Genomic DNA, 24527 nt, shown 5'->3' with positions numbered 1-24527 from the left:
TTGCGTTGCATAGTCATCCCTGCGCGTTGTTAGCGGAGAGCTATTTAATTAACATTATAGAGTGCTGCAGCGCGCCTCTTAGTTAAAGACGCGTCTTTATTAAAAGCTTAAATAGCTAGGTTAATTCTAGCCTCTTTTAAAGATGATTAATTATATAGTTGTTAATGCATCGCAGTTAGTAGTAGGTTGGCTGCGTTTTAGTGGTGGGGCGGAACACTCGCTTGTGTTGAACATTCGCTTGTGGACCATGTTAATAGTTTTTTTACTTTTAAAAAAAAACCTCTTATAATTACAGCTTATAAAAAAGATAGATAAGAAGTTAAAAGTAATTTTATATAGTATAAAGTAAAAGAGTTGTCTAACTTATTTCTACTAAGTAAAAAGGTTAGTAAATAAAGGGCTGTTATTATTAGCTATAGTAATGTCTTTGTAGTAGCTATTATAGTACTACTATAACTCTGTTGTTTTCTACTGCTTTTTATATAAGTAGCTGCTAGTAAGAAGGCTTATGTTAATAAAGAGAGTTCTTTTAAAGCTCTTATTATAATAGTTGCTACTAGGTAACTTATGTTACGTAGGCTTTTAAGTAATGTTATTATTATTAGCCTTAGCCTTAGCCTTTACATTAATGTACTTTTAAAAAATAGCCTTTATTAAAGCCTTAGCTTTTTTATACTATATAAAGTGCTTTCTTTAGTAGTTCTTAAACTAAATAAGATAAAGTTAAGAGTTTAAAATTATTACTATATAGTAATAAAATATAAGTGGCTTAATAACAAACTTTTTTTAGTATGTAAGTAACTTCTCTATGCTAAATGCTACACTAAATTTAAAGTAGTAATTATTACTCTTACTCTTAAGTTTATTACCTATACATAAAAGCTTAGTATAAAAGTGTTATAAGTTAATAATAAACATCTAAAAAAAGCTATAGAAGCTATTGCTTTTAAAGCGTTTTATTATAAAGTAAAAAACTTTAAAAAACTTATAAAAGTAATTAACTTTTTTTTATTTATTCTTAGTAATAACCTTAGTAAGAGTAGAGTTACTAGAGATAGTAAAGTTTATAAAGTTATTATTAGTGCTTCTTTACTTATGTATAAACTTAGTAATAGTGTCCTTAAGCTTAAAACAGCAGAGGAGCATAAGATAAACACTGTGCTAGCGTACACTACTGTCTTACATAAGATTAAGCGTCCTAAAGCTCTAGAAAGAGTTGTTGTTATTAAGAGTAGCCTAAAAAGTTATAAAAGCCTCTTATTATTTATATAATGCTAGCACTATGTTTATAAAATTATAAAGTTTTTTAATAACTTTATAGCAGTAATAAAGGTTAAATTATTTCTAAAAAGCTGCTTAAGTAAGCTTTACTTTAAAAGCGCTTATCTTTTTACTATAAATAACTGCTTTTACTACTAGCTAGATTGTATAGCCAGCGCAGCGTATACAGTGCTTAGAGGTAAGGGGCATATTAAGATGTTAAGCAAAGGTAAAGATAGTCTTATTATTATTATTTAACACATTATTAGCTACTAAATAATAAAATTTTAATGTAATTTTAAAGTTATTAATAACTTTAATAATCTCTAGCGTTTAATTTGCTTTAGTATAGTTACTGTACAGGTTACAGAAGCTAATTAGGATGTTATAGTGTTAGTAGTTAATATCTACGCAGTATTATTAGTTAGTGTTTAGTTTAATAGAGGATGCTAAGACACTAAACTAATAAGCTAAAGTACACCTACTAATAAAATGCAACACTATACCTAGAAAAGAGAGGTAGTTTAGAGAAGTTTATATATTAATGCTTAACATAATTTTACTTTAGGCTATTCTTAGCATTATTTAAATCTCCTGCTTCTGCTGTGTATATCCCTGCTACACATAGAACAAATATGTAGTGTTAGACGCTAAGAGAGTAGCAAAAAGATTAGCTTTATTTTAAGTAATAATGCCCTAAAGTTTTGCTAATAATGCTATATAAAAAAAATATTATAAAGTATTACTTAGTTAATAACTACTACTTATAGAGCTTTCTTCTACTAAACACTATAAAAAATAATATATAATAAGCCTATAACCTTATAAGCTACTTTAAATAGACTTAAGAGAATTTTTAGCTTATTAAGTAAAAAAGCGCCTTTACTTCCTCTACTAACATTTATCTAGTGCTTTTTTCTAAGGTAGTAGATAATATAAGTGTAACTATTAACTTTTTTTACTTTTTTATAATTACCCTTAGCGTAGCACTTTCTATAGAGCTACAACTTTATCCTAGAGGCGTCTTTTTTATTATTATACACTAAATTAGCTCTATAAAGCTATATCTAGAATAACTAATAATTACTATGTAATTAGCTTTTATGCTTTACTTAGTATTTAAGCTTCTCTAGCCTTAACTTTTTGTTTTTTATTTAGATATTATCTTACTTAATAGTAAATAATACTTTATTATTAAAAGTAGAGTTATCTAGGTACTCTTTTATAAGGGCTAAAAAACTATTAGATAGTGTGCTATTATAAAAAAAAACTAAAGACTTTAATAATAAGGACTTTAATTAGGCAAGTTAATAAGAACTAGCATAATAAGCAACCTTAGTTTAGTAAAAAAAGCTAGCTTAAAAGGATTTTTAGGATAAAGCTGTATACCTGCTATACTAAAGAAACTAGGACATCTAGCTTATAATAAGTAAGTTTATAAGTAATTATAATTCTTAACTAAAATTATAGAATCTTACGCCTTAATCCTCTTCTTTGCTAGCTTTTTAATTATTGTATAAACTGTAGAGTTTTTACTTAATTATTACTCTAAAAATATAACTTTAAACACCCTTCTAACGCGTCCCTATAGCTGTCTAATAAGACCTTATATTACTAGGAAATATTGTCTCTCTAAGACGTATTACGGTCCGTAATGGGAGCTGGCTCCTACGTACGTTACGGCTCACACTCCTCCTACGTTTCAACGGCTCACGTGACTGCTACGTTCACGTATCTACGAGTCGTAGTACGTACGGTTGGGAACGCTGACTCCCTGATTGACTCTGCTGACTCATCGCTGACTGGATTTCCATGAGTTTTTAGCTGCTGAACTGATCGGTTAAGGCCAACATACCTCAACTATCGTGCTCCCCCGTTTCCTTCGGGTCGTCGATTCCGGTTATAAATGGAGGGGTAGGGAACTTGATGGTCGATTATGAGTCACTCATCCTTCAGAACTGTGAAGTGGTTGAAGTAGATATATATGAACCAGATGGCATTCCTGGAGGCATAGGGTCCCTTTATATGCATCTCCGCGGATAGGTAGAGCTCACTGCTATGCCGATATGCCTTGTCCGCCAGTATTAGGACCAGAGGGGACAGTACATGTAGGGGTCAGGGAGAGGTCGCTATCTTTCGAAGTAAGGATTGAATGAGATCTAGATCAGATCTTGAGAGTAGTCCAGGGAAAAGGGAAGATATACGAGATTTAGACTGTGTGAAAGCCGTGAGTGGTGCGAACACATTTTGGAGATCTGATTGGTCTGCTCGTATATTCACGTGATACTCGAATTGCACTTGCCCCAAAGGAGGCTACGCTCGAGAACCCCTTTTCAAAGTCTCCACACTTGATACTACGATATAAACGCTAGCCGTCATACAGCAATGGCATGTCTCAACTCGGACTCGTCATTCAATTTTCCAACGACCCGCCAAAGATGCTATCTAGCACTTCTATTCTCGAATTTCCCAGCTTAAGAAAGACGCGTAGATATGGTGCAAAGGTAAAGACTGGGTGTCGAACATGCAAGTGGGTAGATACTTAGACGGTAACCAGAGATGTGCAAGGTGCATATGTAGCTAACAACCTTGTCACAGACTTCGACGTGTTAAGTGCGATGAAAGGAAGCCTGCATGCGTGAGGTATGTATGACGTATGCTTCCTGAAATCTTTTTAACCTTGGTAGATGTACGAGCACGGGCCGTAAATGCGATGGTTACGCCCAAGTTGCAGGCTTCAACCCCCAAGCTCTCGTCCCTACCCAATCATCCAGCTTCCGGAGTACTGTTCCGATGCTATCTGGTCTTGGCGACAGTGTTCTCTACCTGGAGTTCTACCATCACTGTGCCGCCCCCACGCTTGCCAGCAACTTCGACCATGAGTTCTGGTCTCGCATAGTCCTCCAGATGGCCCAATCGGAGTCTGCTGTTCGGCATGCTGTGATTGCATTGGGTTATCTTGTCAAGACAGAGCCGGGTAACTTGAAGCATGCTCGCTCTGTCTCTGCGAGCGATAGCCGTAAGACTCTTCTCCTTCATTACAACAAGGCGGTCCGATGCCTTGTCCATCGCATGGCCGAGTCCTCATACCCTATAGAGGTTGGGCTGGTCACTTGTTTGCTTTTCATCTGCATCGAGTTCCTAAGAGGCGATTACTATACCGCGTTTACGCATCTTCACAGTGGTCTCAAGATCATCGCCGAGTGGTGGCAGAGGCCCCAGAATGCTTCGCAGAGTAGTTTACCATCTCTACCGTCCTCTATTGCGATTGCGAAAACAGTGGCTGGCCCGAGTATAATTTCGGGTAAACTTATTCCTATGTTCATCCGAGCGATAGCGACTGGACTACTGTTTGGCGCCCCGTTCGAGCCGCTCCTCAAAAGATTTTGCACACGCCCGCAGATCCTCCAAGGCCGGCCTTTCACAAGTGTTCTGGAAGCCCAATCCGCGATCTATGGGCTGCGAAATGCGACTGTGATTTTGGTCTCGGTAGTGACTCGGAAGGTCATCTCGGGAACCAAACCAACGACGAAAGACTTGCAATATCATGCCTACCTTCTTAGTTGCCATGATTCCTGGTTTCGGGCCTTGCGGATCTTGGAACGCGAGGGGAAGTTGTCGAGAGAAGACAGCGTTGTAGCAAGCTCACTCAAAATATCACACTACTCTACTTACATTGCCTTGGCGGGCGCCATCGATGCCCACCAAACCTCCTTCGATGCGCATATCTCTAGCTTCAAAGCTTTGAATCATCACGCCAAGATCGTGCTCGACTCCATGAATTTGCCCACTTCTTCTCCATCCGCGTCTCCAACCATGCCTTCGAGTTCTCCATCCTGCTCCAGCCGCAGCGAAATGTCGACATCACCTTCCAGTAGTTCCAAACAGGGAGCCGCTCACTTTACCTTTGAGATCTCACTGATTCCTCCGCTAGTACGTAAGGTCAGGGTCCGGATAGTTAGAGGTGCTCAAGCTATAACAAAGGTTTCAAAAACAGCAACAGTTGTTGTTTAGAATCCAAACAGGGCTTGACGCATCTGACTAGTTGTATCGTTCCTTTCCTGCACCATCAGAACGTCCGCTAATTGTTCCTCCACATTCAGTACTTCGCCGCGATTCACTGTCGTTGTCCTGCCACTCGGCGTGAATCAGTCTCTCTCCTTGCCAGGAATCCGCCACGAGAAGCCCTCTGGGACCCTAAGCAGCATGCTGTAGTAGCAAGGCGCGTCATCGAGATCGAAGAGAGAGAGGTTGATCAGGAAACAGGCAGGCCAGTCCAAAGAACCCGGCTCGCGAGCGCAAATATCCATGGAGATATGGACGAGAATGGCGGATTCTGGGTTAGTTTCACGTCGGCATCTTGGATGTTGAAGGGTAGGGTACCGCGAGATCCTAGCCGTCGTCGGGGTCATGGGAGCCCGATGTGGCCGGATTCGGAATGGGACGAATGGTTCGTAATGTGAATTAGAAAAAGGACTACATATTCTCGATTGAAATACGCAAGATCCCATCGCCCATTCATTTTTGGATTGTCGTGTTCGTCGTAGTCTGCATTCGATGTTGGTTTGCGTCGATGTGATGGGTCCGAAATCTACTCACACATCCCTTCACTCTAATGTGGTCAGTCGTTTCTTTTTCTAGCAATCCAGTGAAGCCTCGATGTTCAACGACAGACAAGCATAATGTCTCTGCACATTACCGCCTTTCATTGGCCGAGACGGGACAATAGGTCCAACAACATCTAGCAGCTGAGTGATGTTGGCAAAGCCTCGTAGAAGCTGGGGCTCGACGGTGCTGTGAGTTAAGTGCTCTATTGGTTGTTCGTCGTTCGGCTAAGGGAGAGCATACTTGGAACTGACACAGACTTGTTTACGATACCCTGCGGGCATCGGTTTACAGCATGTACCTCTGGGCCTAGACGATAGGGTATGCTCTCAAGAGTCTCCGATGGTGCAGTATGCCGTGCTTCACTGACCCGAGCACCCAAGGAGCTGTTCAGGTCTAGCAGCAAAGCTCTTGAGTTTCTTGATGCCCTTTTCCAAATAGGTTCTGGTCTACGAGAGCCTTGGTAGGCAGCCTATAGGGAAACGGAAGAGTTGTATCAAATTTCATATGTGTATTCATTTCTACCACTATTATCTATAGCGCGCTATTTGAGATCGCTCCATGGGTTCAAGCAATAATTGATAAGATGCGGATGTTCTAGTAGTGTAAGCCCTAGAACAACAAGGTCAATGGAGGGTGGACAGCGCTGCCTGTACCAGCCTTGGAAAAGCACGAGAGGCGGTAGTGCAAGTGCTAGTTGACCACGGAGCGGTCTCCAAGTGGAAGAATATTAATGGGCTAACGGCCCTGTATGGTACATGTTTCGGAGGGAATGAAGCATTAGTACAGATGCTACTTGGCGGCAAAACGGGCGCTAAGTCGAAGACAATATTGGGTGCACAGGGATGTACCTAGTGGCTTCAGAAGGGTGCTAGGCCAGTGCGGATGTTAGTTGACAGTTTGGAGAGGCCACCAGGTAGTAGTGCCGGAGTTGGTCGATGGCAGCGCCGGCGTTAAGGCGAAGGAAAATAATTGCCCGATGGTAGCGTCATATGGGCACGTGGTGGTGGTCCAGGTGCTAGTTGGCAATGGAGTAGACCTCGAGGCAAAGGATAATACGGCGCTGATAGCGCTGCATTTGGCAGTTTTGCGGAGGCACAAAGCTGTGGTACGGATGTTGGGGCGAAGGACTACAGTGTACAGTCGGCACTGCATTTCGCGTCTTTGTAGGGGCACGTGGTGGTGCGGATGCTGGAGTGAGCTCTTGACTCTTGATAACGCAAGTCGTCCTACGAGTCGTTGAGCGATGGGCTCACCTTTTTCCGGTATATACGTCTTCATCGCCCCTGGCCAAGAGTCTGCCCAGTTTCTCAGAAGATCGTTCAGGCGGCCTCTCAAGCGAGTACTCAGGAGCATTTCTCCGTAATCCAGCGCCGAACATCGCTACAAGCTAGATATGCAGTATCTTGTGATCCATCCACTGCGAAAAAAGTCCCACCATCGCGGATCAAAATCTCTCGTATTCGTGAAATGAGAGCCGAATGGTCGCGATAGGCTACTCGGGGACTTTGGTCTCGTATAGTCGTATCGTAGAAAGCTGAAAGTAGATTAAATGAAGAATCCCATTGTAGTGTATACGTACGCCAACGGAGGGGCATTCCATCATTGTTGTCTCGGTTGTGGTTGCGGTTATATTTAAGATTTTATTCGAGTGTTGGAGGGCCCCCAAGAGCCGCAGGTCACGTGATATTGCGCTTGACAGCTCTAACTTTGAACTTGGACATGATTTTGCTACTAGAATCTAGTGCAGGGGTTAGATATTGAAGAACTATTGATAAATGGGCCCTGGATAAAGACCAAGCTCTGGCCTATTAGGCAGGAAATCGAGGTGCAGAATACACTTGAAAGATATAGGGATTCCGAGGCTTCAGAAGATTTGATTTCAACTTGAAATAGTGCCATTATTCTGACGAAGAATAGGCAGCTCAATACTTCATCTTGATGACTGTCAACTTTTCTACTCCCAAAGACATTTTGGCACCCCCACACCACTACCCCACAAAAGCAAAAATGAGTGCGAAGCTGCTTGGAAGTCGCACAGCCAAATCCCCAGTTTCCCAACCACGTCGCCATGTGCTAGAAATTATATATGTACCATTGCATCTCGTGACAAAGCTGAAGATCCCAGTTCCACCACGTGTCTCCCCCCCAGCATGCTCCAGTATGCATCTAATCTATTGGATTCCTAGTCTAAAGCTCGTCCCGGCATACGAACCACACCAAAATTTTGATCCCCGAAGCTATGGATGGTAATGGATGTACATAAACAGACTTCAAGACGTCCACGCCCTTAGCGCCACGCTCATCTTGCACAAAAGCTTCGCAGGGACCCCAAGTTGTCTGAAGACAGACAGACCGTGCAGATAACTTGGAAGAGAGATATTTTGCTTGAAGACCCACCCAAGAGTCACGATGGCCGATAATGGTGCGAATGGAGTGACGCCTGGGCAGATGCCCGAGAGTCATAGTCTACCGGAGAGAATGTTTCTCGTGGGTTTCCACTTCCTTTACCTCCTAGATAATCTTCTGTGTGGTGTGGTTAGATCGGGTTGGGTCGTGTTGTTGCGGGTGGTGGTGGGAGCACTGGGGCTCGACTGACGAGGTGTCAGGGCATAACGTGGATGCTGCTCGCCATCTCTTTCGTCTGCCTTATCGCTCGCCTGATCATCCGGTCGAAAACATTCTCCAAACTCTCCTGGGATGATGCATTAGTCGTTTTCGCGTGGTTCATGTCCCTCGGCACTGCCATCACCATGAAATTGACGTCGAAGTTCATGTATCAACTAGAATACGTGCGAGTCGGGATTCTCTGGCCGCCACCAACATCGTTCATGAGCGATACCGAGAAATACTTCAAGGGCACTATTGCCCAAGGTGTGCTGTTTTACACGGGGCTTTGGGCGGTGAAGTTCGCGTTTCTCATCTTCTTCTGGAGGCTCGTAAATAAAGTCCAGAGTCTGAGGGTGTACTGGTATGCCGTGCTTGCTTTCACCGTATTGAGTTATGCTGCAGTTTTTGCGGCGACAGATTGGAGATGTATCGCTAGCCCAGTACACGTAATCTTCGAGAGGTGCGGGACATCGAGTGCGGGGAGGAGGATGAAATTTCAGATGTGGTTTACTGCGGCGGTAGATGTTGCTAGCGATGTTTCAAGTAAGTTTATCCCACATTCTCGAGGAGGTCTTTGCTTACTGATAAATCCCTAGTCTTGACAATTCCCTTCGTCCTGCTCTGGCAAGTCAGTCTCCCAGCACGCAAACGACTCGCGCTCGGAGGTATTTTCTCCCTAGTGGTCGTCACCATGGCTGTCGCACTCTTAAGGGCATCCTTCATCACTGCGTACAGAGGGCAGCCAGACAACTCGCGAACGACACTCTGGTCTTTCGTCGAGCAGAGCATTGGTAAGTTTCTATCTCTCCATTCCTTCACAATGATCGCCATTGACTTTTCACAGCCATCATTATCGTATGCCTTGGTTCATTCCGCACTCTTTTCACCCAAGAACAACCTCAGAAACGAAAATCCTACAACTATGTAAAAGAAGCTTCGGGCGTCTCTACCCGGAAGAAACCGAAGCATCCCTTAGATCAAACAATAACGATTGGTGATTTGGAAACGGAGTCAGTTAAGGATTTCACGTGTAGTTCGGTGGTGGATGAAGAGATGGGAAGGAAGTCGAGTGAGAAAGTAGAGGGGAGGCGATAGCTATCATGGTAGTGTGAAAGTTGAGCCTTGTAGTTTTGAAGGGCTGTTGGCGGTGTAGTATCGGTGTATTTCTTTTACGACCCTCGCCTTATGAATTTTGTTTGGACTCATAAAGTTTAATTGGACATATGCGCAGCGGTGTAGAGTATCCATGTAGCAGCTTAATGACTACATTGAGTCAGCATTAGATGTATATCTCTCGTGAGGTTGTAGACCAGATCTCAATCCCCAAAGCAAGCGATGGAAACAACTTTAGAAATCCTCGTAGGATGAGAATCAACCTATCCCGCCTTAACACTATCCTAGATGTCGAACCCTAGTACGTACTTCCACTCCATCACTTCGCCAACGGTAGGCGGTTTAGGTTCATACAGGCCATTGATCTCTTCAACAAACCGATCAAACTCTGTCACCTTGCTATCTCCCTAGCTGTATCACTTGAGAGGTAAGACCAAGCGCTGGCTATCTGACAAGGTATGGCCATATGCACAGGTAGAGTTATAGTTATCTTATGATGAAGGGTCAAAGTGGTATGCAGCCCACTGTAATGAGGCCTTACTTTGTCTCTCTTACTGCAGCTTCCGTAATTTAATGAGATCAAACGTTGACACCCCCTAAGGCTTTCAACAAGCACGCCATTCATTTCCGGACGTTGTTTAATGATAGCTTCCAGGGATTGGACTGAAATCATTGTACCTGTAGAGATTACGATCATCGAACTGAGGAAACACGCATCTGGGTAATGGTATTGTTTTGCAGAGTGCAGGTAGAATAGGTTCCAGGTTCCGTCGGTGGTCCACTCAAGGTAGACTAGAAAGGCCTGTTGCCACCACACCACATCGGGATATTGCGGAAAGGAAGCTCATAGTAGCCACTTCACCCGTCTTCCAAATGTGATCCTTGCTCTGGGTGGAATATTTAGTAGTCATAGTTCTCCGGGTGTTTTCTGTGGCCATTATTATGCACCGCATTCCATACTGCTTATGCTGGGCATATCTGGTATTGAGTGGATAGTTTGAATCTGTTTTGAAATCTAGACGCCCTTAATCTATTAGATACGCTGTAACACCTTCGGAGTACGAAACCCTCTTGGGGTTCGTGTCGCGAACGGAGAGGCGGTGTAAGCACGCAGCTATGTAAGAAGCTGATGAAGTGAAGTGTATTGTGTTAAGTCTAAGTGTTCTGTTGCAGAGTATTTATTTACATCTATGATGGCAGGGGCAGTAAGGGCCATGGCAATGGCTAAGGAGCTATAGTAATAGCAGTAGGGGCTGTTGAGGCACAGGGAAGGAAGGTTTCTGTACCAGGAACGCGACAGTTCGACAAAAGTGTGATGGGATGAGCGCAGTTGGCCGTAATAATATGGTATGACTATGGCGCAGAATATGTGCCTCAGAAGATGGTGAAAGACATACGCCGATGGAGCGAGAACAATCTCTTGAGGCGTTAAAACAGGCTCCTGCAGAATAGCCGTCATAGAATACTAGTGACTCAGAGGGACTATAGTATAGATCTACTGATTACCACGGAGCTATATGAGTTCTAGAATAATTTTACGCGTTGCTGGCGGTACAGAGCGATAACATCATGCGGTGGATATAAACGATGGAATCAGGGCAACCTATGAAATCAGCATGTAATATGAATGAAATATTGGCTAATTTTCATCTTAGGTTCGTCTCGATGTCTTCGTATGGAAATATGATACATCGATAAAAGACACCAAGGACGCTAAGGGAGGCATATATCGCAGGGAGCCTAGATGGAGGGGATATATAGAGAGGCGAGGTGTAAAGTCTCTGGAGCTCGAGAGAGCTCAGATGTAAATATATAGTAGATAAAAGAGCGCTAGTCCTAAACAGGAAAAGGGTGAGAGGTGAAGGACCCACATTCACCCTAACGCAGTATCACGTGAACGAATGTCACGTGCGACAGAATACTGAGGTGCCCTAGTGTGTGAGGTCTGTAAAAGCAGTCATTCACCTAGCCTTTGGATTCCGCTGTATGCAGAAGATATTTTCAATTCCTGTCAACCATCATTTAATTTTTACGACACTCCGAAAGATTAGAAGGAAGTGCGGCTGATAGGAGGTCAACATTTTGTTTATTTGTTGTTACGGCAACAACTAATACTATATATCTGAGACCTTCAATCCTTAGTTTTAAATGACTTCAGGCTCTGTACGTTACAGGGACATTCGTAGCGCGGCATCACTACTGTATTCAAGCCATGTGACTGCTGAAAAACCCTTGGCATATACTGCTCCGATCCTTGGGGATGTAAAAGCATATCTCTTGGGGGCCGACCTTTGAAAATTCGTTAATATGTAGCCGGCAGTAAGGCATAAGGTCCTAGGAGTCATGGTGAGGATAGTTTGTCGCCTAGGGTTGTAGGGTAGGAATGTGGAGTGAGTGTAGGGAGTTGTCGTATGCCTACCCTAGAGTGGGTTTGCAGTAAGTGGTGTTGACATGGTGGAAACCGATGGAAGTTAGGGCTGCAAGGTCGCAAGTGTCGTGCTTGAAGAACGTCAGTCATAAATGCCACAAATCCCTAAAATCCGAGTCTTGGCATGCTATGTCCCTCGGCGCCAACACTTCGCACCATCATCTGAACATCGTTCAATTCTCACTAACACCACCTCCGGCTCCTGCAAAGCATGGATACTCACCATCATGTCTTCCGCAAATTTCGTCTTCACAGAATACACCTCGCCCTGCTAACACATCCGGGAGTTCCTACACGGCGTGAACGCTGTGCTGCAGCTCGCTGTGAAGGAGTATCTTCCGTGGAATAATCTAGAGCCTGAAAGAGGCTCCGTGACTTTCATTGCATCGGATTCTAATGGATTTCAAAGGCATCGCTAAGCTCCGAACAGAAAGACGAGTTTTTCGGCTGATACTCGAGTATTGCAATCCCTCCTCAGCAGCGCATTACGAGATACCCATGACGGCGGCGACGCATTAGTAACTCCGAAAGCTCAATGGGCATGGCCATATTCGGAGCCAAATTTTTATTCTCTCCTCGAAGGCAAGATAACGGCACACGCGAGGAATCGAGAGCGCCTACTGTGCCCCAATTTGGTACCATTTTCTAGGACTTCCGACGGTGTTTGTACGGCCAGAAGCTATGATTGTCTAGAAATGGCTTCCTCGTCTTCGCCCACGCACTCTTCAGATGTATGGGGAATACTCCCATATCAATTTTACAAACTACGCCAGCAACGCTTGAGCATAACTGGTACTAGAAGGGGTGGGAGTGGTGTTGCAGCGGACGGGTGCATTGAAGACATGATTATTGAGAATGGGGGCCATTTAGCATGTTTCGCAAGCCAGAAATTGCTGCGGCGGGAGCGGCACAGTGGCTACGTAAGGAAATGGAAACATGGAGAACAGAGGAGCTCATGGCAAAGGTTGACACGAAAAAGAGTACAGAGCAAAGACGAAAGGAAGGCCTTGTCCGATGAATGGTTGAAAGCCGTTAGAGAAGACCGCGCACTTCAAAGAACAACGGTCAAGGAGCTAGCGAAGATCTAAACTATATCGAAATTCACAAGTTATTTGAATAATCTGACGATCCTGAGTAACTGTCACGTGCAAAGCTGCGAAACCAGGAGAACTGCTGAGCATGCGGCACAGTCCGAAGGCTCATTTTATCCGCCAGTCCTCTTCCAATCGATTGATCAAATCAAACTGAATGAGTGGATCCGCAAGCGACCTGTCCAAATCCGGCCTCTCTGAAGCGGCACTGCTGTCGCTGCGAATGCATAAAGACTCAGCTGAAGAACGTGTTTCCTCGCTCTTTTTGCAAACTATTTCCACAACCCCAGCAAGTGCATGTTATGTCCCTTGACAGCTATGTCTCGTCTTAGGGGTTTCCGCGCCCGTTTAGCTAAATTAACGGCCATTGAGGACAACAAGACCGCCCTAATCCAGGTAAGTTAAACAACCCTTTGACCGGCTGGATTCTCGAAGGTTCTACTGACTTGTGCAGGATCTCATCAACCAGGTACAGTCGCTGGAGGATGGATTATCTGATGCCCAGCAGCAGCTAGATCGTGAGCGCCGCGTATCGGATATGTTCCAGCGATCCGATAAGGAAAAAGAAGCTGAACTTCGCCGGATCCACCAACGGCTAGTAGGCACTATGAGAGGTATTAGAGATAGTTCCCGCAAAGCTAACTAGGACGTACTAGTCGCAAATGAATTACGTATCCGTGTTGATCGACGGTGATTGCATGACTGTCAGTGATCTATCCTAGGACAACAGAACATGCTGATGAAGTCTAGTTCATCGACGAGCTCCTTAGAGCAGGTGAGACTGGTGGTCGCCAGGCTGCTCGCTTGCTCAAGGCCAGCATAATTGAGCACCTTCGTGAGAAGTTTCCCAAGGTGCCAGCTAGTGTGAAGATCCTAATCAGGGTCTACGCGAACGTGAAAGGTCTTGCCAAGAGTTATTCCGAGGCCAAGGTTATATCCAATCCCGCCGAGTTCGACTCGTTCGTGAACGGTTTCAATAAAGAAGACGCGCTCTGTGATTTTGTGAACGCTGGCGATGGAAAGGAATGCGCCGATGAGAAAATCAAAGGTATGTGCCACATCTCTGTTGGATGACCCCATATATTAACATTAAATCCTAGTTACCTTTAAAATGAGCATTGAAAACATTCAGTGTTGTCACGTAGTCTTTGGTGGATCTGCTGACAACGGGTACGCGCGTCTCCTTGGTCCATACAGTGACTCGACAAACGTCACGCTTCTGGAAGGCCCGCCTTTCGCAAACGAACTCAGAGAACTAGCGATCCACCTCCCGACAATTTATTGCCCGAAAGTGTTCCGAACAACGAAACTTGATACTCTGAAGCCTTCGTTTGATCTTACTCCTCCAAGGACTCCAGCATCAGAGAAGTCAGACATTACGAACTACGCCACAGTAGCTTCAAGAAAAGGTCAGACCATGGTCCCAGAGCAGCCTCTCACAGTAGGAAAGGGGGTTGCGTCAATTACTGGGAAAATTGCCCGTAACGCCGCCGGGCAGAGGATCGACGTGGATCTCAATTGCTCGAGTGCCGACATGAAGGCTATGAAAGCTAAGAAGTATTGCAACGAGTACCACATTCTTGGCCGGTGCAAGTATAATAATCTCCGCAAAGGTTGTTTGTTCGGGCACGGTATAAGGGTTAAGGGGAAGGAGCTGGAGGCCTTGCGGGCAGCAGCAAGACTCTCCGCTTGTCCCAATGGGGTTGTTTGCAAGGATACGGAGTGTATCTTAGGACATCGTTGTCTCAAGAGTCAATGTAAGCAGGACAGATTCTGCTTCTTTCCTCCTACTATGCATTTTGTTGATACGAAGATCATGACCTGGGAAGCGTAGGTGTAACTTGGGCTTACAGTTAGCTTCTAGAGAGATTCTCCCCTAAATACCTTCATCCATTCAAGGGAATTCTAGCGATATTTTCCTTAAGCCAATGTCATAAATGACCATTGCTAGATACATGGCTTGCTCCACAGATGCCCTGTATAATGTTACAGATTTGTTGCATGACCCTCCCGAGATATTAGCCACCTCAAACAACCAGCATATCTTTGCCCGGTTCCCCCAGACCAACTTAATTCCTCTGTCTAACCATGGTTACTTCTTTCAGTCTGACACGATATGGTCATCCAAACAAGAATATGTCAGCCTCTCCTTCTAGCCACCTAGGAACCTGATCTCGTATTCAAGAGAATGGGACCTATGAAGACTTTCAAAGCTACGCTTGCGTACCATCTGACTGAGCACATGAACCGACCACTGCCCAGTGTATTTTTGTAAAGGGCTAGCGCCTGCGAACAAAGTTCACAGGTAGTTCGAGACCGGTGTTGTACACATTTTAGAATCAGAAGCCGTCGAATTAGTCTGGGTTCTCAAAGTACTCGGGATCTTTTGCAATTACGGCTGCGGGCATGTTTATGAATTGACCAGCTGAGAGGACCATACCTTCTGAGAGAGTGGTCAAAGACATGACTGCGCGATGGGATACCACTGTGGATCAATTCAATTAGAAGGTGAGAAATCAGATGAGACAGGAGATATACGAAAGTTTGGCAGGGCTAAGAGGCTAGGATTCTTTGAAGAAGCTGTCCATGTGTTCCAGCAGCAAGGTTGTGCCAACGTTCTAGTATCCATTGGTTTGTGGGAGTGGGTCTTGCACTACATCTTGAGGGATATCGACGTAGTGTGGCCTTTCATAGTAGTAGTAGTAGAGAATGTGGAGCGCCGAGTCTGTCTTAATGTGAAGCTAGTTGATTTGGCCAGTCCTTCGTGTATCACGAAAGTCTTCCTATGCCTGCCGTCGCAGCAGACGATATCAGTAACTGGAGCACAGTCTTGTCCTTGCCAATTTCTGTCGAGATTTTGAGAAAGGTGTTGAACGCGGTATGTTCAGATTCCAGATCTTCGTGTTCAAGGCAATAAGTTCCGGCTTAAAGGGTACTCTCGCTCATATAAACCAACTGAATTTGTCAATCGCGCATCATGCGGTCCTTGAGAAAACAGGTCAGGAAGAAAATCACTTCTGTATCACGGTGGCAAAGGTTCTGTGGAATACTTTGGGTAGGCTGTGTCCTAGGGATCTCTCAGCCGATCTTCCCATATTATATTGACGCCGTTTCACTGGTCTATGCACGGGATCTGCACAGAGCTTTGAAGCCGGAAGCATTCGCAGTTCGGAAATGAACTGAAGGGGAAGATCACCATGCCTGTGTATATTCAAGTAGGTATGCTTGTTGTTAGTAGAGATTTACCTAAGGGACATGGAAGGGGGAAAGAACTAGAAATACAGGCCTCAAGGCAGGCATCTTCCGCGACATATCTTCCGCGCGGGAGGAAGCCGATACGGGCAGGCCGAAGCTTCATATTTAAGAGGCCAGGTCAATACTTCTTCTCGGCACGATTAAGCGGCATGGAATGAAGCTCAAGAGCGCGAAGAAACCAACAATGATATATTGTAGGATTTTAGCGAGAAATTCTAGAATCATTAGAGGCTTGGTGGCGAGAATAGAAGAAGAAGAAAAGGCGTTTGTGACCCGCCGCTCAAATAGAGCGAGGCGCGGAGCCATGGGATTTATACTACCATCTGACTACTGCCTTTTCATACACCACAACTCTGCCAGGAGAATGGTATTCTACATTCCAGAACATTAGGATATCCATATTTACCACGATTCATGAATAGACTCCACTCAATATGTAAATTCCCTTGCCAGAATTAGTTGGAATCAAAACGCAGTGCTAACTTGTGTCAACTTCTAGTTGATATTACATTACACCCTGCCTACTACTGACACCAGTCGACCTCTGAAACGCCCCTATTGTCAGCAATGCCTCTGTCAAAGTTTTCGCTACTAGTTCCTCACTCGGAGGCGTAAACGTCCACTTGCTGTTCAAATCCGAATACCGCTCCGTTGGAAGCTCCACAATCATCTGTACAGTCGCCGGCACCAACATATCTCACACATCAAAAACAGAGTCCATTCGCGATGCGTAATCCCCCTGGAATATACTCTCAGCTATGCTAGTGTAAAATCTCCCAGGAGAAGAATATCGCCGCTAGAGCTGTATTCATGTCGTTGTGGTCAATATGCGTTGGGCATGGGCCAGAGTCAGGACACTGGGGAGTAGTAGAGACGAAGGGAGTTTCGCAAAGGCCCTCTTCTACGGTAATATCCGTGAGAAGGCTGCTGATGTCGTGAATAGCGGACGTCCAGGACACAGACATCCCAACAAACGTCTGCACTTGTACTCTACAGACACAAAAGAATATCAGTGGAGAAGCTGTCACGATATCGCGATAACGTTCTGTGACTGGGTGCGAAGGAGATGGGCTCATCTTGGTGGAGGATGTGGGCAAAAGGCAGGAAGGAGGCTGTCCAGCGCCGCAGAGCAAGCGTAGTAGCGGGCCAATAAAGGACCTTGACACCAATTTAGCTGGCTGCGATTTGGGTCAATCACGATGGAAGGGGGAAGCTCGTGCACTGTCTTGCATAGGGATTCTAGTGCCTAAGTGATCCTTTCTAGACCATCGCCAGGTAAATCTGTCGTAAAACTTGCGGAATTGATGCGGCCAATGATAGATATACTTGCACTGTACATTTAATGCAAAGCTACCCGTAGGGAGGGACCATGAAGCTGGGCTGTGCTGGACACCACCCCGTTATATACACTTCGTGGTTGTGTCGTGAAGCTCCAGTACCTACTGCTATCGTGTTCGACCACTCAGCGCTAAGTCTCATTGCAGACCGTGGTGTATGTTAGTTCGTACCAGCGAATGATATGGAGTTTTGAGCTTTTCGAAGTTCGAGAAAAGGAAGTGACGTCTTGTTGCTCGGCAAGATCAATAGAAGTAGACATGCTAAGGACTCTACTATGGCTTCTAACATTCAAATGCTGATTTTGGAGCCCGAGAGTAATTGTGTCCTAATAGAAAGACTAAGGGAGTTTTGGTAGTAGTCCGGGGGTCAGCATGTAGCATGGTGGTTGGTGCTAGAGCAAATATATTCATATTAGAGTCATCTTTTTTGGGGCTGCTGTAGGATCGATATGCTCGTAAGCATCACCGCTCCTGCAACGAAGGCTACGACGATGGAGAATATGAGAGTAAGGGGAGCTTGGGGGCCGTTTAAGATCCGTCGTAGAGTCGAGTTACCGTCTCTATTTCGGACAGTTGGTACTGGGTCACGTGTCGAGTGGTTACAAGTGGCCTCAGGACTAACTGTCATGGCTACAATAAAGCATTTTATATAGATTAACATCGGGCTCTTCTAATTGGTCCCTCTCGTGGGAGTATAAGGTAGATATAGAGATGCCATGCCTTGGAACGAAGTTTGGTCTAGTTATGCATCCCTGCAGAGAGGCGGACATGCTCCCGTTTTGGACGGTTAAATGCTATGGCGCGAGATCTAAGGCTGGAATATTGAAGGTTGTTGAGATATATCAAGTTGATGCAACCTCTAGGTGGCTTTCATATGTTGCGGGCAACATGCTTAAGAGCACGGTGTGGTTGTTCGAGGAAACACTTATGCATTCTTCGAGACGTCCATATTCCTCGCATTTAATACGAGTGTGTTCTAAATATAGACTCAAATACGAGTTGGAATGGGGAATTCGGAGGCTGATAGGTCGAAATTGCCACCCCGTGTCCGAGCCGAAAATAGCCCCTCATTTGCATTCGGTGGCACCCATGCAGTGGGGGGGAGGGTATGGAACTCCAAAACCACGGTCTGGGATTCATACGAAGGACAACTCAACAACAGGAATCGTGCCACTCGAAGAGAATCGACAATGGCTCCGAATGAAACCGAACAGCATTCCACGAAGAAGCCTAAACGCTCGTTCTTCCAGAAACTCAGGCGAAAGCATAAGCGCGAGAAGAGTGATCAGCCTGCTCCCAAACTTATCTTCACCACGCATTCTGGAGCTACTGTGGAACCCAGACGAGAGCTCGTAGAATCAATTGATAACAGATTAGAGGAGCAGAGGAAATCCGAGGTCGAGCGAGAGGGGAAGGCGGGATCTAAGTTGTTAAAACTACCTCTACGTCGACAAAAATCCCTATCAACGAGTTCTCAGGCTCCTCCTAGCCTGAAAGAAAATATTCCTCGATGTACTTGTCGGCATGGCTCCACAGGACCCTATGTTGAGTCCCCGCAGTATCCTGGGTCTGCAGACCAAGGGTTCTCTTGTATCAACTGCGGCCGGTGCCCAATATGCGCTTCCGACGATTTTGCCCGTCCTGATACGCGATGTCGATTTTGCAAATCCAAGGCACCATTCCTCTCACTTCCAGTTGAGGTCCTCCAACACATGTCCTCCTACCTTTGCACAAACAGCACCTGGCTACTCCGTCTAACCTGCAAAGCTATGTTCAACACAATCTGCGCTCCCGCGGATGTAAGAGTAGGTTCCGAAATCCACGACTTCTTTCACCTTATCCGAGATCTTGTCCCCCGGAACTTATACTACTGCTACGAGTGTCTACGATATCATCCTTGGACACGTGATGACTACTATCTCTGGGGCTCAGAGCCGCGATGTCTACGAAATCTCGATCGAAAAGGTGAATTCTCCCGGGCATACCTTGATCTTGTCCAGGCAAACTATTTCGTGTGTCGGTTTTGTCTCGTAGCGCGGCTAAATCGCAAATGCAAGACCTGCCAGAAGTGCGAGAGCTGCGCAGGCGTTCGTTTCCTGGGGCGGGGAAGCTTTCAACCTGCCGGAGTTGAATGCATCGAATGCGATGCTGGAAAGGCTCGATGTACCATTTGTTACAAGCTTCGTCTTCAGCATCGTGCGTGTCGCGGCTGTAGAAAGTGCGAGGCCTGCGCGGATATCCGTTTCCAGTTCGGCGTCGAATTATGTACAGAGTGCGGTGGTGGATCAAGAAGATTGGGAGACAGCACGAGGCGGGTCGCCGTGGAGTCAGGTCCTGGATACGAAATGTACTATTACGGTACGGAGGGGAGAGTTCAGGATCCTGAGCGGAGGATTGGTATCAGGTGAAGCTGTCCAGTTCCGTCACAGAACTTGGACAGGAGCTCACTCGTGGAGGCTGAGTAAGCGGTGGTGATTCCGATGGCGGTCTTCCCAACTCCTAACGAAAGTATCATTTACAGTGAAGAATTGCGCACAGTCATCGGGATTGTGGTGCTCAACTCCGATAATGGCGGCGTTCGACCGGCACGTCAGGCACGTGAACATCCAATCCCTTTTCAGCCAAAGTCGCCCTTCTTGGACACCACCTTACCCATAAAATCGGCTTGGCACGCGACAATTCCCTGTGAACATCTTCTATATCAGTACTCAAAATGGATTTGTTGCCGCTCATGATAAGCCCTGACCGGGAAGGTCCCTCTCCAACTCTGCGGATTCGACAATGCCAGTAATCTGATTTCTCTTGGTGGGCGTCCCTGCTCTAGAGGACTTCTAAATGCTTTCATCAATCTAGACTACCACTCGTTGATATGGATATTTGGGGTGTACAATTTCTGGGCTCCACCGGGACTGAACACCGGCTACTTTCGCTCTGGGAAGGCACTAAACGCATTAAACAAGTGCGATGGTGAGGGGTTCGGAGGACTGCCGTATTCGCCCTATACGCTCGTGACTTTGGATAGCAGTCTTTCTAGCGAAGTTCTGAACGGAATGTCTGACAGATATCGTGCAAGTATTTGGCGCTCACCTGAGAGTGTAAGGGCTCACTCGGAGATTAGCTACATCTACCACGAATTACATCGTCTCAGTTTCCAACCTTGAGCCCTCGAAGACTCGATAGCAATTGTGCTCTAGTGAGTAGGTAACCCCCCCAAACGCTATTTCTGGGATGATTTGGTGTCATGATTCCTTGGTTGTTGTCTCGACTCCTTGCGATGGTCGGTACTAAATACCGTTGCGACATTGGCACATATCTCTTAGTGGTGAGTGGGAAGGAGCGCCTTCCTCCTATAGGCTGTTCTCTACACTTCGAACAATATTATGGGGTAATTATCGCTGAAATCGTGCTGTTCTACTCCAGTATTGTGTCCAAATTCTCGTTTCTACTCTTCTCCTGACACTTAGGCCTAAAAAAACTCTGGAACTCTGCAATCAATCTAGTGGTGGATCAGGCTTGGTTAAACGGTGCTTTTCTTCGTCGTTTGCTTTGCGATGTTTCCCTTCTCTTGTATGACAGGATCTCTCGAAAAGGGAGCCAGTGAGGGTTGCTGCCATTAAACGGAGCGAGAACTGGGCAACCTTCCTATGGTGTGCGCACCAGACATCTTCACTGATTGCTTGAGTGAATTAAGAGCCCCCTTCCACTTTACTCACCCCTAGCTAATGGCGTAGTTTTGGCGATTCCATTCTTTATCGTCTAGTAGGTTCGATTGAGCTGTAAACAAAAGCTGACCTCCCGGCCTCCCTAGCCTTGCCCCTCTCTCCCTTGCTACCATCGGGTTTGCCATCGCATAGATAATCCTCGGCCTGTTAAAGAGACTCCGTTCAAGTGGTCATGACCAAGAGTCTAATCAAGGGAGCAGGAGAGCGCGGGACTGATACAGTATCTTCGTTGCTGGATGATAAGACCGAAGCTGATACCCTCACTCAACAATCAAGATCGTATTCTTGTCTCATTTCGCACCGCCTTTACGCATACAACTCCGCCAAATTGTCCCACATAATCTTTGGACGAATAGGGTGCAAAACGGCTACAGGAATTAGAAGCAGGGTCTTCCATGAACCTTTCCTTTCTTTGGTCACAAACCTTCCAACTTAGCGTTAAACCCGACGATCTAAGTTAATCTCTCCCAAAGGCAAACCCCTGTGGATTGCCTCAGCAACATTTCTTGCCAAAGATCCTTCAGCATAGCTCAGATCAAATCCATCTGGCAGCTCAGGGACCCTGTTGGAAGCATTTTCACCGCGGAGTTTTGTGGAGACCTAAGAATGTGTCAGAGAGCTCGGCCTTTGGCTTGTGTTCCTCCAGGGGAGTCCGGATTATCCCGCCCTCATTCTGTCAGTTCCACTCGCCGCTCGCCACTCTTTTCGTTCTCAATATGCTCTCTTTCTTCTCTCTCGGTAACCTCGATTCTCTTTGCTCGCTCTTCTGCCACCTTCTTAATGTTCAGCCACTGCATACACCACCCGAATGGAAATGCTCCACATGCGGCGACTACCGCAAAGATGAAGGCATCGTGAAGCGCTTCTGCGTATGCCTCACGCAAAGCTCTGAGAACATCGTCTGCTTTCGCTAATTTTGCCAGCCCTGTTGCTCCCACCGCAATCACCTCCAACGGCGAAACGGCAGTGGTGTGCCTTGGAATGGTTTTTATGAGCTTGTTTAGGAAGAGATTCTGTGCGATGGCAACAGAAAGGCCACCTCCAAGTTGGTACGAAAACACTGCGATCGCATTTCCTGTTGGCACGTCGCTCGGTTCTAGGACGGCTTGAAGAGCGGCATAAGGAAGTTGTTGCGCCATACCAATTCCGAGGCCATTGATGACCATGTAAGCTGCCCACTTGACTGTTGGAGTGTACGCATCGAGAGTGGTCAGCAGTCCAGCACCAATACTAGTTACGACAACTCCAGCGATTATGTACGGGACGTAATAACCCCATGTTGATACAATAGCTCCGGTGATGACAAGACCGACGATTTGCGGTAGGACGAGGGCAATGAACCGGACACCACTGGCGGTCGCCGAAACGCCTTGAATAGACTGGAAGTAAATGGGCAGAAAATATGCGTACTACTCTCGTCAGAGACACTGCACCAGATACGAGAGAGAGGGTGGTTACTTGCAGTCAAACTCGACATTCCCAAGAAGAACAGGACCAGTGCTCCCATGTATATGCTTCTCTTCATCAGAATCCTTGGTGGGATCGTTGCGTACTCACCCTTTTCCCACTGAAGAAAGCAGAAAACGGCAATCAAGAACCCAAACCCCAGGAATAACATGACTGCTCTTGCGCTTGCCCAAGCTATCTTCTGGCCACCTAATTGTAGGATGATTAGAAGACAGCAAACAGCACTAAGGAAAATGACCGTGCCAAGAGGATCCATATGCTGTACCTTCTTCTGGAGAGGAAGGTCTCGGTTCTTCTGATTCGAGGCGTCATTTAGGGTGACAAAGATGAGGACTGTGAAGAGCACTGCAATTCCAACTGGAACGTTACTACAGATTTGTGAGCCACGCGATTGAGAGATCTACTTTGTGTCATACATCCAAAAGCACCATCCTGAATCATGTTAGTCACATTTCGAGTTATGGGCTGGGCTACCTACGCCAACTTGCATGGTCTGTCAATGCACCCCCAATTAGGGGTCCAGTGCAGACACTAATTCCCAGGGAGCTCACAACCACACCCTGATACAGTGGGACCTTATCGAGCCTGACTGAGTATCCGATGATAGCAAGTGCTCCCTGAAGGAGACCTGCGGCTCCAAAGCCAAGGAAAGCCCGACCAAAAATTAGAACACTGGAAGTCGGCGCTGCAGCACAAATGACGGACCCCACTGCTCTCAGATGTCAGTTGTCTGCTCGATGTAGAAAATAAAGCCGATAACGCTGCGAACCTTCGAATATTGCAATTGAGATCAGGTACACCAGCTTCGCATTGAAGTATTTGTAGAAGTTACCGAAAAGAGGCTGGAAGGCGGTGATAGTGAGCAAGTATGCGGATCCATACCAAGCCACATCGTCGAGCGAATTAAACTCGGTGGTGATCTTAGGAATAGCGACACCGATGACATTCATATCTAGGCCATAGAGGAAAATCGCGAGAGACAAAGCCCCCATGACCATAGCAAGCTTCCATGACTCCAGTGGCGCATTCCCTGTAGAAGATGTGCCTTCCTCAACAGAGCCATCTTCTTCTCTTAACGAGCTGCGGACTTCATGCTGCTCCATGGTGGTGGCAATGAAGGTCGAAGAAAGACACAGGTTTTGGAAAATAAGCCGGTAATATTTAAAAACGGAATAGATCTCTCAGGAATCTATCCTGGTTGCACAAGAAAACGGGGATTACGACAGCATGCCACGCAACAAGGAATCAAGATCGAGAAGGAATCCTCAGGCCCGCCATTGTTTGGGAGCCTCTTCTCACATTGAAAAGCTGTGCCTTTCGGCGAGAACCCTAGTCGAAACATCCTTGGATTTTGCCTGAAAGGATGCTTGCATCCACATTAAAGTGGCCAAGTCGCATCGGAACGCGACCCTTGGGCGAAATTAGCCGCCGCCTTCGGAACTTGCGGGTACTTCATTTATTACCGATCGATACTAACACGAACAAGAAGGTGCCCAAGGAATGAAGGCTTGCTTGATTCATGGTGCACTCTCAAAGGCGACGAGACTTTAGTTCTCGACACCCAGTGCAGACATTAAAGCGACACTGATATACTATTGGTGGGCATGGAGGGCATAGCCGTCAATAAATTGATATATAC

At 45.9% G+C, this 24527-nt stretch overlaps 8 protein-coding genes across 8 annotated transcripts; 5 read left to right on the top strand and 3 right to left on the bottom strand.

The window, feature by feature from the left end:
* Positions 1-3698: 3698 nt before the first annotated feature.
* Positions 3699-5723, top strand: BDR25DRAFT_242370 (uncharacterized protein; the record flags this gene model as incomplete). Its single annotated transcript, XM_033685782.1, has 5 exons — positions 3699-3790; positions 3859-3903; positions 3948-5066; positions 5139-5193; positions 5364-5723. The coding sequence occupies 5 exons, from the start codon at positions 3699-3701 to the stop codon at positions 5721-5723; spliced, it is 1671 nt and encodes a 556-aa protein (XP_033541314.1).
* Positions 5724-5778: 55 nt separating this feature from the next.
* On the bottom strand, positions 5779-6384 carry BDR25DRAFT_361533 (uncharacterized protein; the record flags this gene model as incomplete). Its single annotated transcript, XM_033696434.1, has 4 exons — positions 5779-5915; positions 5960-6070; positions 6109-6314; positions 6350-6384. 4 exons carry the CDS (start codon positions 6382-6384, stop codon positions 5779-5781), a joined length of 489 nt encoding a protein of 162 aa, XP_033541313.1.
* Positions 6385-6491: 107 nt separating this feature from the next.
* On the bottom strand, positions 6492-7767 carry BDR25DRAFT_361532 (uncharacterized protein; the record flags this gene model as incomplete). Its single annotated transcript, XM_033696433.1, has 8 exons — positions 6492-6612; positions 6662-6736; positions 6779-6995; positions 7042-7094; positions 7122-7255; positions 7287-7402; positions 7444-7599; positions 7635-7767. The coding sequence occupies 8 exons, from the start codon at positions 7765-7767 to the stop codon at positions 6492-6494; spliced, it is 1005 nt and encodes a 334-aa protein (XP_033541312.1).
* A 707-nt stretch (positions 7768-8474) lies between these two features.
* BDR25DRAFT_155748 (uncharacterized protein) lies at positions 8475-9378 on the top strand (the record flags this gene model as incomplete). Its single annotated transcript, XM_033683964.1, has 3 exons — positions 8475-9018; positions 9072-9266; positions 9320-9378. Coding segments are annotated over 3 exons (798 nt in total), but the record flags the coding sequence as incomplete, so codon positions are not given.
* A 3331-nt stretch (positions 9379-12709) lies between these two features.
* Positions 12710-13104, top strand: BDR25DRAFT_346685 (uncharacterized protein; the record flags this gene model as incomplete). Its single annotated transcript, XM_033694172.1, has 1 exon — positions 12710-13104. A coding segment is annotated over one exon (395 nt), but the record flags the coding sequence as incomplete, so codon positions are not given.
* A 321-nt stretch (positions 13105-13425) lies between these two features.
* On the top strand, positions 13426-14941 carry BDR25DRAFT_319202 (uncharacterized protein; the record flags this gene model as incomplete). Its single annotated transcript, XM_033691801.1, has 5 exons — positions 13426-13503; positions 13562-13705; positions 13764-13811; positions 13858-14155; positions 14208-14941. 5 exons carry the CDS (start codon positions 13426-13428, stop codon positions 14939-14941), a joined length of 1302 nt encoding a protein of 433 aa, XP_033541309.1.
* Positions 14942-18829: 3888 nt separating this feature from the next.
* BDR25DRAFT_307184 (uncharacterized protein) lies at positions 18830-20595 on the top strand. Its single transcript, XM_033690795.1, has one exon. It carries the CDS (start codon positions 18890-18892, stop codon positions 20105-20107), a length of 1218 nt encoding a protein of 405 aa, XP_033541308.1. The 5' UTR covers positions 18830-18889; the 3' UTR covers positions 20108-20595.
* A 1094-nt stretch (positions 20596-21689) lies between these two features.
* BDR25DRAFT_337452 (efflux pump antibiotic resistance protein) lies at positions 21690-24000 on the bottom strand. Its single transcript, XM_033693189.1, has 5 exons — positions 23658-24000; positions 23367-23597; positions 23305-23320; positions 22884-23256; positions 21690-22830 (listed from the first exon to the last, which is right to left on the bottom strand). Exons 1-5 carry the CDS (start codon positions 23989-23991, stop codon positions 22090-22092), a joined length of 1695 nt encoding a protein of 564 aa, XP_033541307.1. The 5' UTR covers positions 23992-24000; the 3' UTR covers positions 21690-22089.
* Between the last annotated feature and the right edge of the window lie 527 nt (positions 24001-24527).

This window comes from Lindgomyces ingoldianus (assembly GCF_010093535.1).
Source record: "Lindgomyces ingoldianus strain ATCC 200398 unplaced genomic scaffold BDR25scaffold_45, whole genome shotgun sequence".
NCBI lineage: Eukaryota > Fungi > Ascomycota > Dothideomycetes > Pleosporales > Lindgomycetaceae > Lindgomyces > Lindgomyces ingoldianus.
The sequence above is the reverse complement of the archived record's forward strand: the minus strand, read 5'-3'. Positions and strand labels throughout refer to the sequence as shown.

Excerpts from the sequence above, each read along its gene's own strand:
- BDR25DRAFT_337452 (XM_033693189.1), bottom strand. The coding sequence starts at position 23,991 with ATGGAGCAGCATGAAGTCCGCAGCTCGTTAAGAGAAGAAGATGGCTCT. Across the intron at positions 23,598-23,657 it reads CTCAATTGCAATATTCGAAG|TGGGGTCCGTCATTTGTGCT; the intron begins GTTCGCAGCGTT and ends ATCTGAGAGCAG. Across the intron at positions 22,831-22,883 it reads TGGGAATGTCGAGTTTGACT|TACGCATATTTTCTGCCCAT; the intron begins GCAAGTAACCAC and ends TGACGAGAGTAG.
- BDR25DRAFT_307184 (XM_033690795.1), top strand. The coding sequence starts at position 18,890 with ATGGCTCCGAATGAAACCGAACAGCATTCCACGAAGAAGCCTAAACGC.